The sequence below is a fragment of the Petaurus breviceps genome, unplaced genomic scaffold (genome assembly GCF_028583685.1).
Source record: "Petaurus breviceps papuanus isolate PSGF00001 unplaced genomic scaffold, PetGlider_PUasm1.0 126, whole genome shotgun sequence".
NCBI classification, from domain to species: domain Eukaryota; kingdom Metazoa; phylum Chordata; class Mammalia; order Diprotodontia; family Petauridae; genus Petaurus; species Petaurus breviceps.
In genome coordinates this window covers 29,645,731-29,660,645 of record NW_027185655.1, presented here as the reverse complement: position 1 = coordinate 29,660,645, position 14,915 = coordinate 29,645,731, and the positions used below count along the sequence as shown (strand labels likewise).

Sequence of the window (14,915 nt, the reverse complement as noted above, 5' to 3'; positions counted from 1 at the left end):
TTGCTTTATAAAGTCTTGCTGACTCAATGAACTTAGTTTCTTACATATATTACTAAACTTCATGCCCCACTTTATTAGATTATACAATAGTAATGATATCTGCCCACTTGTGTTGCTTGTGGGATAGTAACAAAAATAGAGATAACTTTCCTAGTTGTATAATATTGTAGAAATAAAGATGGTTCTTAAGCTTATATTATTAATGCTTAAGGAACAGTCTTTATTTTAGTAATGCACTCTCATTGAACGTGTAAAAGTGACTAATTTTTTTCTTCCCCACCCCATTTTTTATTGCAAGAGGTTTCATAAACTATCGAGACAGCAAATTGACTCGAATTCTCCAGAATTCTTTGGGAGGAAATGCAAAAACACTTATTATCTGCACTATTACTCCAGTGTCATTTGATGAAACACTTAGTACTCTCCAAGTAAGTAGCTTTTTTGATTTTGTTTGTTTGTTTGTTTTTGTTTTTGTTTGCTTTTTGGAGGGGGAAGGCCAGGCAATCAGGGTTAAGTGACTTGCCCAAAGTCACATGGCTAGTAAGTGTGATCAAGTGTCTGAGGCCAGATTTGAACTCAGGTCCTCCTGACTCCAGAGCCAGTGCTCTATTCACTGTGCCACCTAGCAACCCCAAGTAGTTTTTTTTTTTTTTACTTTGAAAAAAATGAAATTACTACTGGAAGATATTTTTAGAAAAGGAAAGAATACTGAGATTAAACAATTCAATTCAGTAAACATTTATTAAGTGTCTACTTACTATATGCCAAACACCATGCTAAGCCCTGAGGATACAAATAAGAAAAAGAAAATCTCTGCCTTCAGGGAGCTTACAATCTAATGGGGGAAGATAGGACATAAAAGGAAAGTGGAAAACAGTAATAGGGGATGGGTGGGCAGCTATCTAGCTCTAAGTGACAGGTTGGCATCATGTTCTGTGGAGTCTAAACCAAACAGCTGCTAATGGAAAATTGAGAGTTGATTTCATTGTTAGAGTAAAATTTTCATATCAATCAAGTTAACATGCTTTCCATTAAATATTATTCAACAAATGCTAACGGAATCTCTACTGTATACCAGATGTGACTAGGAACTACATGTAATACAAAGATTTCTAAGATGTAGTCTGGCCCTTCTCTAGTAGGGAGCATAAGGCATGCTCAGAAAACTAGAAAGTAATGTGATAAGTGGGCATGTGAGTACTTAAAAAGTAGAGACAACATACATACATATACATACACACACACATATAATGGAGGAATCACATCTAGGTGATACAGTGAAGATGTATGTTCTTTGGAGAAGAGTTGCTATTTCAGTTGGGCCTTAATGACCAGAGTAGACCAGTTTGTGTGTGTGGTACAGGGGAATGAAAGGAAAAGAGATAAGAAAGGTAGATGTAAGACCAGGGGGTACCTTGAATGACAGTGGAAGACAAAAGGAACCATCCAGAGAGGAGTCGGGATTGTATAGTGTCGTGGAAACCAAGGAAACAGAAGGCCATCCCTTCCTTGGCTAACTGTTAAATATAGTAGGGAGGTTGAGGAGTATGACTACTGAGAGTAAAGGCATCATTGACACTTTCAATAAAGGCAGTGAGGTCAATAGACATGTTTCAGAGAGTTAAGAAGAGAGCATATGGTTAGGAATTAAACGGTGTATTTTGGCTGAGAAACTGAAGAGGGGATGGTAATCAAAGAGAATGTAAGGATCAAGTAATTGACTTGAGTGTCTATAGTTCCATCACATGCAGAGTAAATGTGGAGATGTGCCTGGACACTGCATAATTGTGGCAGTGCTGATGAAGGTTTATGGATACAACACGAGACTAGACTGTGGTTATGGTCTATCAATAAAGATCATTTGCCACATATATTTTTCACATTATTGATTGTCAAAAGATTTTGACACCACCTTGACTTCTTGGAAAATTATCATGGTAATCATTCCATGTTGTCTGCAAGCTATTGGTACATGAATATGCTGTGTGGCTCCTTCATGGAGACATAATAGGAGTGGGAAAGGAAAAAAAGGATTTGTATTTGAGATGGAATTATTGGTTATTGGCAGTTGATTCAATGTGCAGAGGGAAGGAAGAGTCAAAGATGATTCCAGAGTTTCAAACTGAGATGAGAGACAGTTGAGAGGATTAGCCTGGTTGGAAGGGACAGGTTTGGGAGAGGAATCTTATACATTTGATCATCACAATTGCTGAAGTTAAGTAACTTGGCATATCACTTTTCATAAGTGTATCCCTCATGTTGATGAATGGATTATTAGCTATGTCTGCTTGGGGTATTGTTGCTTTTATACCTGTTACGGTCCTGCTAATATTGTGTTTATTTAGAGTTCCTATATTTATATGCTGCAGTGATTATTTCTAGGATGAGATTTGGCCTAGTGTACTTTAACAGCAATTAAAGGACAGTCATGTGAAGGCCTGCTCTTTCCTTGGCATAAGACAACAGAGATGGAAATGGTTGTGAGAATTTCCTGAGATGCCCAAGTGAATTGGAAACTTGTACCAGTCTTGAAATTAATATTTGATTTCTAGAAAATTACTGGCAGATGGTGCAGGTTACCGTTATAGGAGTGAATTGATCAGGATATGGTTACCGGTTCATTTTTCCCCATACATTTAATTAAATGATTATAATCGTTAATATTCTTTCTTCCCCTCCCCCCCTTTCAGTTTGCCAGTACTGCTAAATATATGAAAAATACGCCCCATGTTAATGAGGTATTGGATGATGAAGCTCTCTTGAAAAGATATCGGAAGGAAATCATAGATTTGAAGAAACAGCTAGAGGAGGTATGTGAGCCCTGATGATTACACTGCTCTTCCTGTAGTGCCTGTTGTTTCTGTCCTAGAAGGTCTCATTCATCAAAATGGCTTAAATTGCACTGTCTCTTTTTACCCAGACATTGTATGGGACACTGGAATTTTGAGGACAATATTGTATGTTTTTATTTTAGGAAATTATTATTATAACTTTTTCTTGGATTTGAAGGACTGAAATGTGTAAAATATGCTCTTGTAGTGTTTTTAGTTTATAGGTAAACTCATCCTTTTGAATTACTTCTTAGTCTCTCAAATATATTCTTACTAAAAATATAACAATCAAAATTGTAATATACAATAAATTTACCCTTTAGGTTTCTTCAGAGACTCGTGTCCAAGCTATGGAGAAAGATCAATTAGCTCAACTTCTAGAAGAAAAAGACTTACTTCAAAAAGTACAAAATGACAAAATTCATAATTTAACACAGATGTTGGTAACCTCTTCTTCTGTCACGTTAGAGCAAGATCTCAAGGTAAAATTTAAATAGTTGTATTTTTTATATAATCTTTATGTAATGTTATATCAGTATTGAATATTGATGTAATTACATTATTTGTAATGTAATTATATTGGTGATGTGATTATATTCATGATGTGATTAGAATGTTTATGACACCTTTTGTATTAATATAATTATATGCTATTGTTAATAAACGAATAATTTCATAGTTTTATTATATAGACATATAATTATATATTTGTATTAAATATACAAATATGTTCATATATTTGCATGGAGAATATATAAGTAATATAAGATGAAAATACATATTACATAATGTATTTTATATACTTCCCTACTTTTTGTGTGAAATTTTCTGAGTTATAATACACCTGTAGTGTGTGTTCAAGAAGCTCAGCACATTGTTTCCTTTTCTTTTTGGTTCAGATCTGAGAAGTTCAGGGATTTGTTTGTGCTCACCCAGTTAGAATGTAAGAGGCAGAACCTGGTCACCCTCACTCCAGTGCCAGCCCTCTGTACTCCGCCGAAGGTCAAACTGGCTCTAACCAGACTATCATTTAATTGGGAAATATTTAACAAAATAAACAAAAATATAGTACAGTCTTGAAAGTGTTAATTTGTCCACTTCTAAATCAACCCATTTTTTTCCTTTTTAAAAAATTAACTTATTTATTTTTAGTTTTCAGCATTCACTTCCATAAGATTGAGTTCCAAATTTTCTCTCCACCTTTCCCCTCCCCCCATCCCAAGCCTGATATAGGCTTTACATATATATTCATATTAAACCTATTTTCACATTAGTCATGTTATAAAAAAGAATTAGAACCAATGGGAGAAACCATGAGAAAGACAAAACAAACAAAAGAAAAAGAACAAGTAATATGCTTCAATCTTCATTCAGACTCCATAGTTCTTTTTCTGGATTGGACAGCAATTTCCATCATGAGTCCTTTAGAGCTTCTTAGATCCTTATTGCTAAAAAGAGAAAAGTCTACCAAAGTTAGTCATCGCACAATGTGGCTGTTACTGTGTACAGTGTTCTCCTGGTTCTGCTCTCTTCACTCAGCATCAGTTCATATAGGACTTTCCAGGTTTTTCTGCAGTCTGCCTGCTCCTCATTTCTTGTAGCACAATAGTTTTCCATTACATTCAAATACCACAACTTGTTCAGCCATTCCTAATTGATGGGCATCCCCTCGATTTCCAGTTCATTGTCACCACAAAAAGAGCTGTTATGAATATTTTTGTGCATGTGGGTCCTTTTCCCATTTATATTTTCTCTTTGGGATACAGACCTAGAAGTGGTATTACTGGGTAAAAGTGTATGCACATTTTTATAACCCTTTGGGCATTAACTCATTTTTCTTTGAGTGGTGTAGCACCACTGATGTAGATGTTGGAATCTCAGGTAAATCAACCCTCCCAATAAGTGAATGAGTCAGATTGGTGGTGTAGCTTTGGATTAGGAAAAGGCCAAATCCTTTGTCCCTAGTTTGTGTTAGAGCAGAGACTGGCAATGCTTTCTTCTCATGTGACATTGGGGTATTAAGAGGTGCTGATAGGACTCCTCCTTAGGTTATAGATTTGTATGACCATTGGACAAAAATGACATTGTGCTTGTCTCCCAAATACATTACCTTGCCCTTCTCTCTGCTTGTAATCCTGCTTGTGCCCAGAAGTGTTTTCCTACAATACACACAGGGCCATTTTGACCAACATACTGGGAATTTGTTGCCAGTTTCCTGGTACTACAAGAATAGCAAAGAATAATTCAAATTGATCCTGCTCCAATTAATATATCTTAAACAAGAAACACAAAATTTTCTCAGAAGTGAAGCTTAAATGACAATTCCATCAAGTATTAGGAAAATAATCCTCGTGAAGACATTAGGAGAAACTAGCCTGTCTCATTTGGAATACCACTATTGATTGTGAGGTGCTGAGTTTTGTTTAATGAGGAATCACAATAATAAAATTACTTACAAAAACTTGAAAGCATTCCCCTTGTCCTGCATTTTATCTGTGTTCTACATAGTCATTTTACTTGTTTACAATTTAGGCCAAAAGAAAACGAAGAGTCACTTGGTGCCCTGGCAAAACGAACAAAATGAAAGATATCGGCTATGTAAATGACTTTGATACAACAAAGGCCATTGTGGCCAAATCAGTTAAGGCTGCTGCTATACCTTCCATAGTAGAAATTGATGAATGTAAGTATTTGTGGTGAAACAACTGTGATTGTACTGTCATTCTAATTATCTGAATCAGAATTGTTTCAAAAACCAATTCAAGTACATTATGTAATCCATTTGTTTCAATACAGTGTTATATGTACTTCATTAACAAATATTGATTTGTAATGAGAATTATGATAGAATATTGGCACACAACCAAGGAACTAATGAAATTTGCAAATGAGAAGTCATTTCAAGAATAAATCTGGGTTCTAGTCTTTTCTCAGTATTAACAATGTTATTGTCATTTGACAAGCAAAACAAGGCTGCATAAAGCCCAGTCTAATCAGTAAGGGTAGAGCTGCCTCTAGCCCTGTCACATCATGTCCTAGACATATATGTTTGCAATCAGCCTCTGCACATTTGAAATTAATAATAGCTGATATTTACATTGTGCTTTCTGGAGTTTGATCTTCACAGTGTTCCATGTGGTAGGTACCATTATCACCATTTTGGAGATGAGGAAATTGAGGTTCAACACAGTTAACTGATTTGCTCAAGAGCCACAAAGCTATTGAGTGTCTGACATGGTTTCAAACCCAGGTCTTCTGTCCTCCATGTCCATCGTTTTTTCCGCTATACTCTCTCTCAGTGACCTATTGACTAACACATTTCACTTCTATTTATTTCTCAATATTCAGTACACTGAAACACTTTTGTGTGTATATGATGTTGTTGTCTAGAATTTCAAAATTAATGTATCGGTATTATTTTCTATGTGTTGATATACTCAGACTTCCCTGGAGATCCACCAGGAAATTAAATGAGGTTCTTGGTCATTCCAGATAATGGAGGAAAAACTTGAAAAATAAATTTTAGGAGATGACTGGAAAGGTCAAAGTAGGCATAAGTCCAAAGTTTTATCATTAATATTTAAATTAAAAATTAAGCTACATATATATTTTCAAATATGGAAACCTTGTTCAAATTATAAAAACGCTTAGTATAATAAAGTAACTGTACATGAAGAACATAAGACAGCCCAAATTGTTTAACATAAAAACTCCAAACTAATCACCACCAATTGTTTCATCCCTTCCTTTCTACTCATAGAATTTTATAAGGAGAAGCTACACAAGCTCTATACTAACAAAATAAGTTAACGGGCATGTGAATAAGTGACAAAATTAATTGTTCAGTAGTTACTTTAGATGCTGTCTTGCCATCCACATCACATAAAAGCCATTATCTACCTCCTCTTATCTACTTTCCTTCAGAATTCAACCTCCCATCTTCAGTTAAAAGATCCTATTGAATTATTTCCCTAAAATCTGAGGAGGTTGATTCTGTTTTGTTTCAGGTTTTTTTTTTTTTTTGGAGGGCAATTGGGGTTAAGTGACTTGCCCAAGGTCACAGCTAGTTTTTGTGTTAAGTGTCTGAGGACAGATTTGAACTCAGGTCCTCCTAACTCCAGGGCCGGTGCTATATTCACTGCACCACCTAGCCGCCCCAGGAGGTTGATTCTGTCAGTGTTAGAGTTGTAGGAGGCATAGTTTACCTTGCTACCTAAAGTTGTGATTATTGTATGTCATATAATTCTGGGTCATTGTGAAGGTATTTTTGAAAAAGAAACCATCAGAGATTTTTCATGTGTGGAACTTTTTCTTTCTCTCTTTAATTTTAGCCATATGCTCAGAGTTTGATGTTTTCAGTAATACCCTTGAAACAATATCTGAAATGGAGTGGAATCCAGCAACAAAGCTAAATCAGGTAACATAGTGTGATACAGAAGCCTTTATATTACTATGTTATATTATATTATATTGTATTCAATTCTAAATTGAAATACACCCTTCTTTCCTGGTCTATAAAACATTTTCTTGAGTATTCTATACTGTCAATAAACTTGGTGTAACTTAGTAAATAAATGAAAATTCTTTAGTATAACTTACAAAGAAGGTTGTAGAAAGAATTTTTGTTTTGTTGTTTGAATTCATGAAATGTACCCATTCTGTCCCTCAGTAAATAGTAATGATGATAATAATAATAGCATTAGTATATTGCTTTAAGTTTTGAAAAGTGATGTATAGATATAATCTCATTTGATGTTCACAAAAGCCTCATAAAGTTGGTGCTTTTAGGAGCAACCAGGTGGCTCAGTGAGTAAGAGCACCGGCCCTGGCATCGGGAGACCCAGGATCAGTTCCGGCCTCAGATACTTGCCACCTACACAAAAATAACTGGCTGTGTAATCTTGAGCAAGCTACTTAACCCCAGTTGCTTTAAAAAAAAAGTTGGTGCTGTTAGTATCTCCATTTTACAGACAAGGATACTGAGACTCACAGGTTAAATTATTTGCCTGTTGCAACACAGCCACTAAGTTTCTGAGACAGGATTTGAACTTCCTTGTTCTTCCTTGTTAAACGTCTTAAAATCTATCCACTGTGGCATGTAGCTGCTTCCACTGGATACTACAGATTCACCTAGCTAATATTTTATTTTTTAAATTTTATGGTACTTCTAAGATAGTGTTATTAGGAAGGAGATTGTGTAAATGATAAGATGAAGCTAAAAATTTTAGCTTGTTATCAGTTCTTCACTATCAGTTCCAATTATAACCTGTATGGGCATGTGATCAAAATTTTATGGTAAGCAGGTATCACCAAATGAGGTTCTGCCATATTCTAGTTCATCTTGAAGTAACAGTTCCATAGTAGCAATTTAAATACAGCTAAGTTAGACAGTGGAAATAATGTAGTAAAGAGGAGGAAATTAGAAAAGCTTTTAGACTTGGACGTTGGAACTGTCTAATTATGAGTAACAAATTATGAGTCAATTGTGCGTAACAAGTAATGCAGTGAGAAGCTAACATTATTTCCCTGAGAAGTAAACTTTATCTATAAAAATATCAATATTCCATACTATGTGTTTTAAAATTTAAGTTCTTAGCTGAAAAAATATTGGATCCCATTGAGTGTCTGAGAAAACTGTCAGTTTTATTTAATTGTATTATATTTTGTAGTACTTATCAAACAATGTCTTTCTAGATTCAGGAACAAGATTTACTGGATTCAGTTGAACTTTGTGAAACAATAATATCAGAAAAGGTAGGTTGCACAGTGTGCTTTGTGAAGCTGTACATTTCTTGTGAATTGTTTTTGAATTTTTGTTGGTTTATAACTTTACTCATACTCTGACAGTGAGCTTCATTTAAAACATACCATACGCATGAGAAAAACCATTTACCATAGGCTAATCTGATCTTTCACCATCCTGTCTCTTTATATCAACTTCATTAGCACCAAGAGCCTCTTATGTATTCCCAGAACCTAGCACAGTGTTCTAAATACAAAAATATATTAGATAACTCATCCTGCCTTCAAGAAACTTCTGTGATTATCAAAATAGACAGAATTTTGGGTAAACAAAAAAATATGGCATGAGTAGAGAGAAAAGAAGTCTTAAGTTCTAGAAAGAGTCCAAATTTGTAGTAGAATAGTCAAAGATGAAGTATTATGGTGGTGTAGCCTTAAGAAAGAACTCGGGGGCGGCCAGGTAGCACAGCAAGTAAGAGCACCGGCCCCAGTGTCAGGATGACCTGGGGGATCGAATCCGGGCTCAGACACTTAGCACCCACCCAGAAACACCTGGCTTTGTAACCTTGAGCAAGTTACTTAACCCCAATTGCCTAGGGGCGGCCAGGTGGCTCAGAGAGTAAGAACACCGGCTCTAGTGTCAGGATAACCTGGGGATCAAATCCGGGCTCAGATACTTAGCACCACACCCAGAAATAACTGGCCATGTAACCTTGAGCAAGTTACTTAACCCCAATTGCTTTAAAAAAAAAAGAAAGAAAGAACTGAGAAAGAAAGTGGTGATGTCCTATGTTTTAATTGATCTAAAAAGCTTTAGAAATGTATTACCCTAGTTAATATTCAGGTTTAACCAAGTCACCATTTTGGCTGCATTTTTTTTTTTTAAGCAATTGGGGTTAAGTAACTTGCTCAAGGTTACATGGCCAGGTATTTCTGGGTGGGTGCTAAGTGTCTGAGCCCGGATTAGATCCCCAAGGTCATCCCGACACTGGGGCCGGTGCTCTTACTCACTGTGCTACCTGACTGCCCCTTTGACTGCATTTTTAAAGAATTTTATTATGGTTCAGTCTGTGGATTGCGGTAAGTATTATTGAACAGATTTTCACCTTTGAAACGGTTTGATTCCACAAATATTTAGTCCTTACACTGCTTTTCAGGGAGAAAGCTTATAAGGTAATTTGGGAGATAGAACATATATCCAAATAAATAGGAAGTACTATGCAAAGGAATATGTTATATGCAAAGTACTGTAAGGAAATCTGAGGAGAAATAAATTTCAGCAGAAGAAAAAACTTTGTGAAAGGGGTGACCTTTAAACTGGGCCTCAAAAGGAAGGAATGATTTCGACGGGTGGACATCTAGGCAGGGCGGTCCTTCCATTCTTTGATGTTTATAACCTGGACATTGTACGGGGCTGCTCATCCCCTTACTTTATATAGCCAATCAGTTGCCAAATCTTACAGTTTCTACCACTGTAGCCTCTCTTGCATCTCATCCTTCCCTCTCTCCACACTTAAACCCTCATCACCTTTCACTGGTTTTATTTCAACAGCCTCTAAGATTGTGGGGCCCCCCTTCTTCGTGTCACTTCCCAGTACTCACTGCTGCCAAAGTGATTTTTGATCCCTCCCTGTGAGAAATGAAAAATCCTGAGAGACAGAGTTTCTGGGAAATTAATAATCAATTTATTAATTAGACTAGCTAATAACCAATACGTTGATGATCAGTGGTTTCTCTCAGAAAACCAAAGACAAAACCATGTAGAGGGTGAAAGTCTTAAATACTTTTGTAAAAGGAAATGCCCCTGACAAGTGAAAATCAATCCTGATTGGTGGATATTTAATGAAGAGGTGGGCTAGGGGAGTCCTCAGCTCCTTCTGCTGAGAACATGGCTTGACCATGAGACTCAACCACCTCCAGCAATCTGGACAAGGGAATCCAGAATCCATGTCCATCCAGACCGCTCCAGTTAAGTTTTCTCCTTCATGAGCTGGATCCCCCTAAATTCTAATGGAAAAGTACAAGGGCAGAGGCTGTTCTCCTTGGGGCAAGAAGCCACCCAGATTGGATTCTTTTTACATTCTAAACAGAAGTAAGGTCTCCTAATTAGGGGAGGTCTGACCCAAAATTGAGGGTTAGAGCAATTTCAATTAGTCATGCCTTTCAGAGACTGACTGACCTTCTACAGGGATTGGGCCCTAAATGAAGAAATAAAGGAGAAAAGCCTTGATCCTAATTTAATAATCATTTGTCAATAGAAAGAAAAAATCATTTCACTCCTGCTGCTAGTGCCCTCCTTCCCAAAATAACATGTATTTTACTACTTTATACATATATATGTGTATATGGATGCATTCACTTTATATTTATGCTGTATGTATTTTGTGTGTACTCTTTGTCTCCCGCATTACAATGTAAGCTCAGTGTAAGTAAGGAATGATTTATTCTTTGTACACATCCCTGGCGCCTAGCACAATGCCTGGCTTGTTGTTGTTATTGAATCGTTCAGGCATTTCTGACTCTTCATGATCCTGTGGACTGTTCTGTCCATGGGGTTTTCTTGGCAAAGACAATGGCATGGTTTGCCATTTCCTTCTCCAGTGGACTCAGGCAAACAGAGGTTAAGTGACTTGCCTAGGATCACACAGCTAGCTAGTGTCTGAGGCCAAATTTAAACTCAGGTCTTTCTGACTATTAATAAATAGTTGTTGATTGATTGATTGATAGGACATTTACATAGTAGAACCAGTAACATTTTTGTCATTATACTTGCATTAACTTAAAATTTTGATTCATACTTCAGTAATTCATTTTAGTGGTTGACTAAGGAACCCCATTTAGAGAAATGAAAGAAATAAGACAGTAAGAAATGAAATGACCTATAAATATGTAATTTCTTTGATATGAAAAACAAAATATTGGAGATGGGGATATAGGAAATACAAATTAACTTAAGGTGAAATTGCAGATCATGGTAAAAACAGGTGACGATTATGGATTCCTCATGTTTAGCCCAACTCTCAGTCTAAAGTGAAAGTCTGATTTTTCCCCCCATAGGAGACTGTGCAGAATGAGTTGAATTCACTGCGTGCTAACTTTGATAATCTGGTATTAGATTATGAACAACTACAAAAAAAAAAGACAGAAATGGAATTGAAATTAAATGAAAAACTTGAGTTAGATGAATTTGTGACTCTGGAAATGCAAACTGTAAAGGAACAGGAGGTAAGAATTAGTGAAATATTAAATATAATGAAACATGGGGGTGTCATTCATTATTTTTAGGAATTGCACTGGTGATCTTTCTGCATATGAATATGATACTATTTAAAGCATCCAAGGGGGAAAAAATTTTCATATTGGTGTTTCATGTAGTAGTTCAGTTTGGGGTTTTGATATATTTTGCCAAAAAACTCAAAAAGAAAACTTTCCTTATCAGTATTTTAACTTGAGTATGACCAAGATTTTGCTTGGAGCCTACTTGAGATAAATTCCCCCTCTGAATTAAATCCAAATCTAAGTATTTGAATAGCACTTGTTTTGTTTATATAAATAGAAACTAATAGCAAAACTATTCTTTAACATAATACATTAATTGGTTTTGGTGTCTTGAAACTGATTTTTTTGTCTTTCAAAAGCTATTGTGATGATTTACTGCTAATTAACGTTGAATAATTTAAGAGAAAAAAGTGATCAAACTCTTCCGTATTACCTTTATTTACCACTATTTCCTGGTGCATCTAAACTGCTTAGTTTGGGGTATAAACTTGAAATGATAAAATATTTTAGTTATATTTTTAATATAAGAAAGCATTTTTATGTCTAGGATATATGGAGAGAAAGAATGACTTATATACCTTAAATAATGACATCTTTGGGGCAGCTAGGTGGCGCAGTGAGTAGAGCACCGGCCCTGGAGTCAGGAGGACCTGAGTTGAAATCTGGCCTCAGACACTTTGACACACTTACTAGCCATGTGACCTTGGGCAAGTCACTTAACCCCAATTGCCCTCCAAAAAAGCAAAAAAAATTTAATTATGACATCTTTGCTGTACATTTCATTAAAAAAAAATGCCATTTCCTTCTCCAGCTCATTTTATAGATGAGGAAACTAAAGCAGACAGGGTTAAGTGACTTGCCTAGTGTCATCCAGATTTGAACTCACAAAAGATGATTCTTCCTAACTGCAGGTCTGGCACACTGTATACCTAGTTGCCCAAGAGGGAGACAGAGACAGAGGCAGAGACAGACAGACAATAGAGAAAAGAAGAGAAGAGAGAATATTTAGCTAGCTATTCTGGTGGTATTTCTCCTAACAAATTTGAAATGAAAACTGCAACATTTAATTTTATTTTACCTGTATAATCATACCAAGAAGTAAGGAATTGAATGTTTTCTTGGACTATTTGAGGATAAAATCTTTTGTGCCTTAGATGCACACCCCTATTTTCTTCTAACCCCCACAAATAAGGGCATGTCTGAAGAGAAAAGTGACCAAGTGGCCTCTCACAGTTTCAGTTCTCATATTTTATTATTAAAAGTCAATACCATCTTTGATAATTGCTAAAGTATTTGCTAATACCATCTTTGCTACAGTTGACTTGTTTGTACATTCTGTACCTAAATTGTCTTTTACTTTCCTTTGATTCTTTCAGAATGAACTAAATGTAAAATCACAGCTGCTCAAAGAAAAGGAAGAACAAATCATGGAGCTACAGAAACTTCTAGAATTACAAAGAGTAGAAAAGAAGAAAACGGATTCCTCTAGTTCAGTGGTAAGGAAAAATTAATATCATATGATTGTATAGCAGTAGATGTGAGTCATCTGCAACGACATATAACTTCTAGGATTAGGATTCACTCGACTGCTCTTTTGTAGGATGAATTTGAATGGTGGTTTTTGTCTTTGTCACTAGTGTTTATGTGGAGTTTGACTTCGTTTTGAAGTCAAGGAAATGTAATGTATTTTCCCCAAAGTGCTGAGACTGTGTGACTGTGGAACAGGTTCCATGTCATCCCATATATCAGACTACCTCTATTGCTATTATCAGTAATAAATGTAAATTATTTTTAGAAAATTCTCTAATTACAAAGTTTGAGTATTCTGCAGAGGGAGTTGCTGCCATTCTTTACTTTCTCTTTACTTCTGTGTCAATGTTGATGAGCCACCTCTCCCCTCAGTATACAGTTTCAACCTCTTCTAGTTAACTAAACCTTCTCCCATTTTCTGACAGTAGAGTTGAAGCCTCTCATTCGCCTTATTACACTGTCTTTTCCCAGTGTGGTTTGGCAAAAAGAGTACTCCTTGAATAGTCGTTTGGACGTTGCTACTGCTAGCTATGTGATCTTGGTCTGGTCAATATTTCTCTAGGCCTCAGTTTTCTTATCAGCAAAAAGGATTGACTAGAAGATTTTGAAGAGGTTTTTTTTTTTTCCCCTGCAAGTCTAGAATGGAACCAGTAATCACATTAGATTAATTTTCCCTGCCTGAGAATAGTAAGGGTGGGCTGGTTATACTACTTCAAGATGAGTTAAGTGAGCCAGCTATTACTGTATGTAATAGAGATAAACTAAAGGCCTCTGCATTAAGATCAGGGATGAAAACTATGAATGGGACAGCCAGGTGGCACCACCAGACTGGAGTCAGGAAGACCTGAGTTCACACCTGGCCTCAGGCACTTACTAGCTGTGCAACCCTATGCAAGTCACTTAACCCTGTTTGCCTCAGTTTTCTTTTCTATAAAATGGGGATAATAATAGCATCTACCTCCCAGGGTTGGTTATGTGGCTTCAATGAAATAATAATTATAAAGCACTTAACATATAGTAAGTGCTATAAAAATGTTAGTTATTATTATCCTTATTTTTTTTTTGGAGGGGGGAAGGCAGAGCAATTGGGGTTAAGTGACTTGCCCAAGATCACATGGCTAGCAAGTGTTAAGTGTCTGAGGACAGATTTAAACTCAGGTCCTCCTGACTCCAGGGCTGGTGCTCTATCCACTGCACTACCAAGCTGCCCCCTATCATTATTATTATTAAATGAGATAATGCCCATAAAGCACGTGAAAACTTTAAATGATCATATAGGTGTAATCTATTATTTTGTCCATGTATATGCATGGTTAACATCTCTGTTCTTCTAGGAAAATGGTGAGAAGTTATATGAAGAATTAAAGTATTTAAAGCAATCTCTCCGTGATACTGAAACCATAGCCCTGGATGCCAAGAAAGAAACAGCATTTCTTAAAAGTGAGAATCAGGATCTGAAAGAAAAAATGGTAACTGATTTTTCCATTAACAATTGTAGGGTCGTGTTTTAATGATGATTACTATTGTTATGAC

The 14,915-nt window shown here is 36.1% G+C and overlaps 1 protein-coding gene across 4 annotated transcripts in view; it reads left to right on the top strand.

Annotated features, from left to right (window-relative positions):
• The window catches only part of CENPE (centromere protein E), an 86,584-nt gene that overhangs the window by 17,606 nt on the left and 54,063 nt on the right, over positions 1-14,915 (top strand). For 3 of the 4 annotated variants that reach the window (XM_069094659.1, XM_069094649.1, XM_069094631.1), the window contains exons 11-19: positions 299-428; positions 2,691-2,810; positions 3,155-3,313; positions 5,364-5,514; positions 7,163-7,248; positions 8,526-8,585; positions 11,631-11,798; positions 13,229-13,348; positions 14,717-14,851. In XM_069094659.1, the coding sequence (XP_068950760.1) occupies positions 299-428; positions 2,691-2,810; positions 3,155-3,313; positions 5,364-5,514; positions 7,163-7,248; positions 8,526-8,585; positions 11,631-11,798; positions 13,229-13,348; positions 14,717-14,851 (1,129 nt within the window). The remainder of the gene's footprint in view (positions 1-298; positions 429-2,690; positions 2,811-3,154; positions 3,314-5,363; positions 5,515-7,162; positions 7,249-8,525; positions 8,586-11,630; positions 11,799-13,228; positions 13,349-14,716; positions 14,852-14,915) is intronic. The other variant, XM_069094640.1, reaches the window with a different exon arrangement.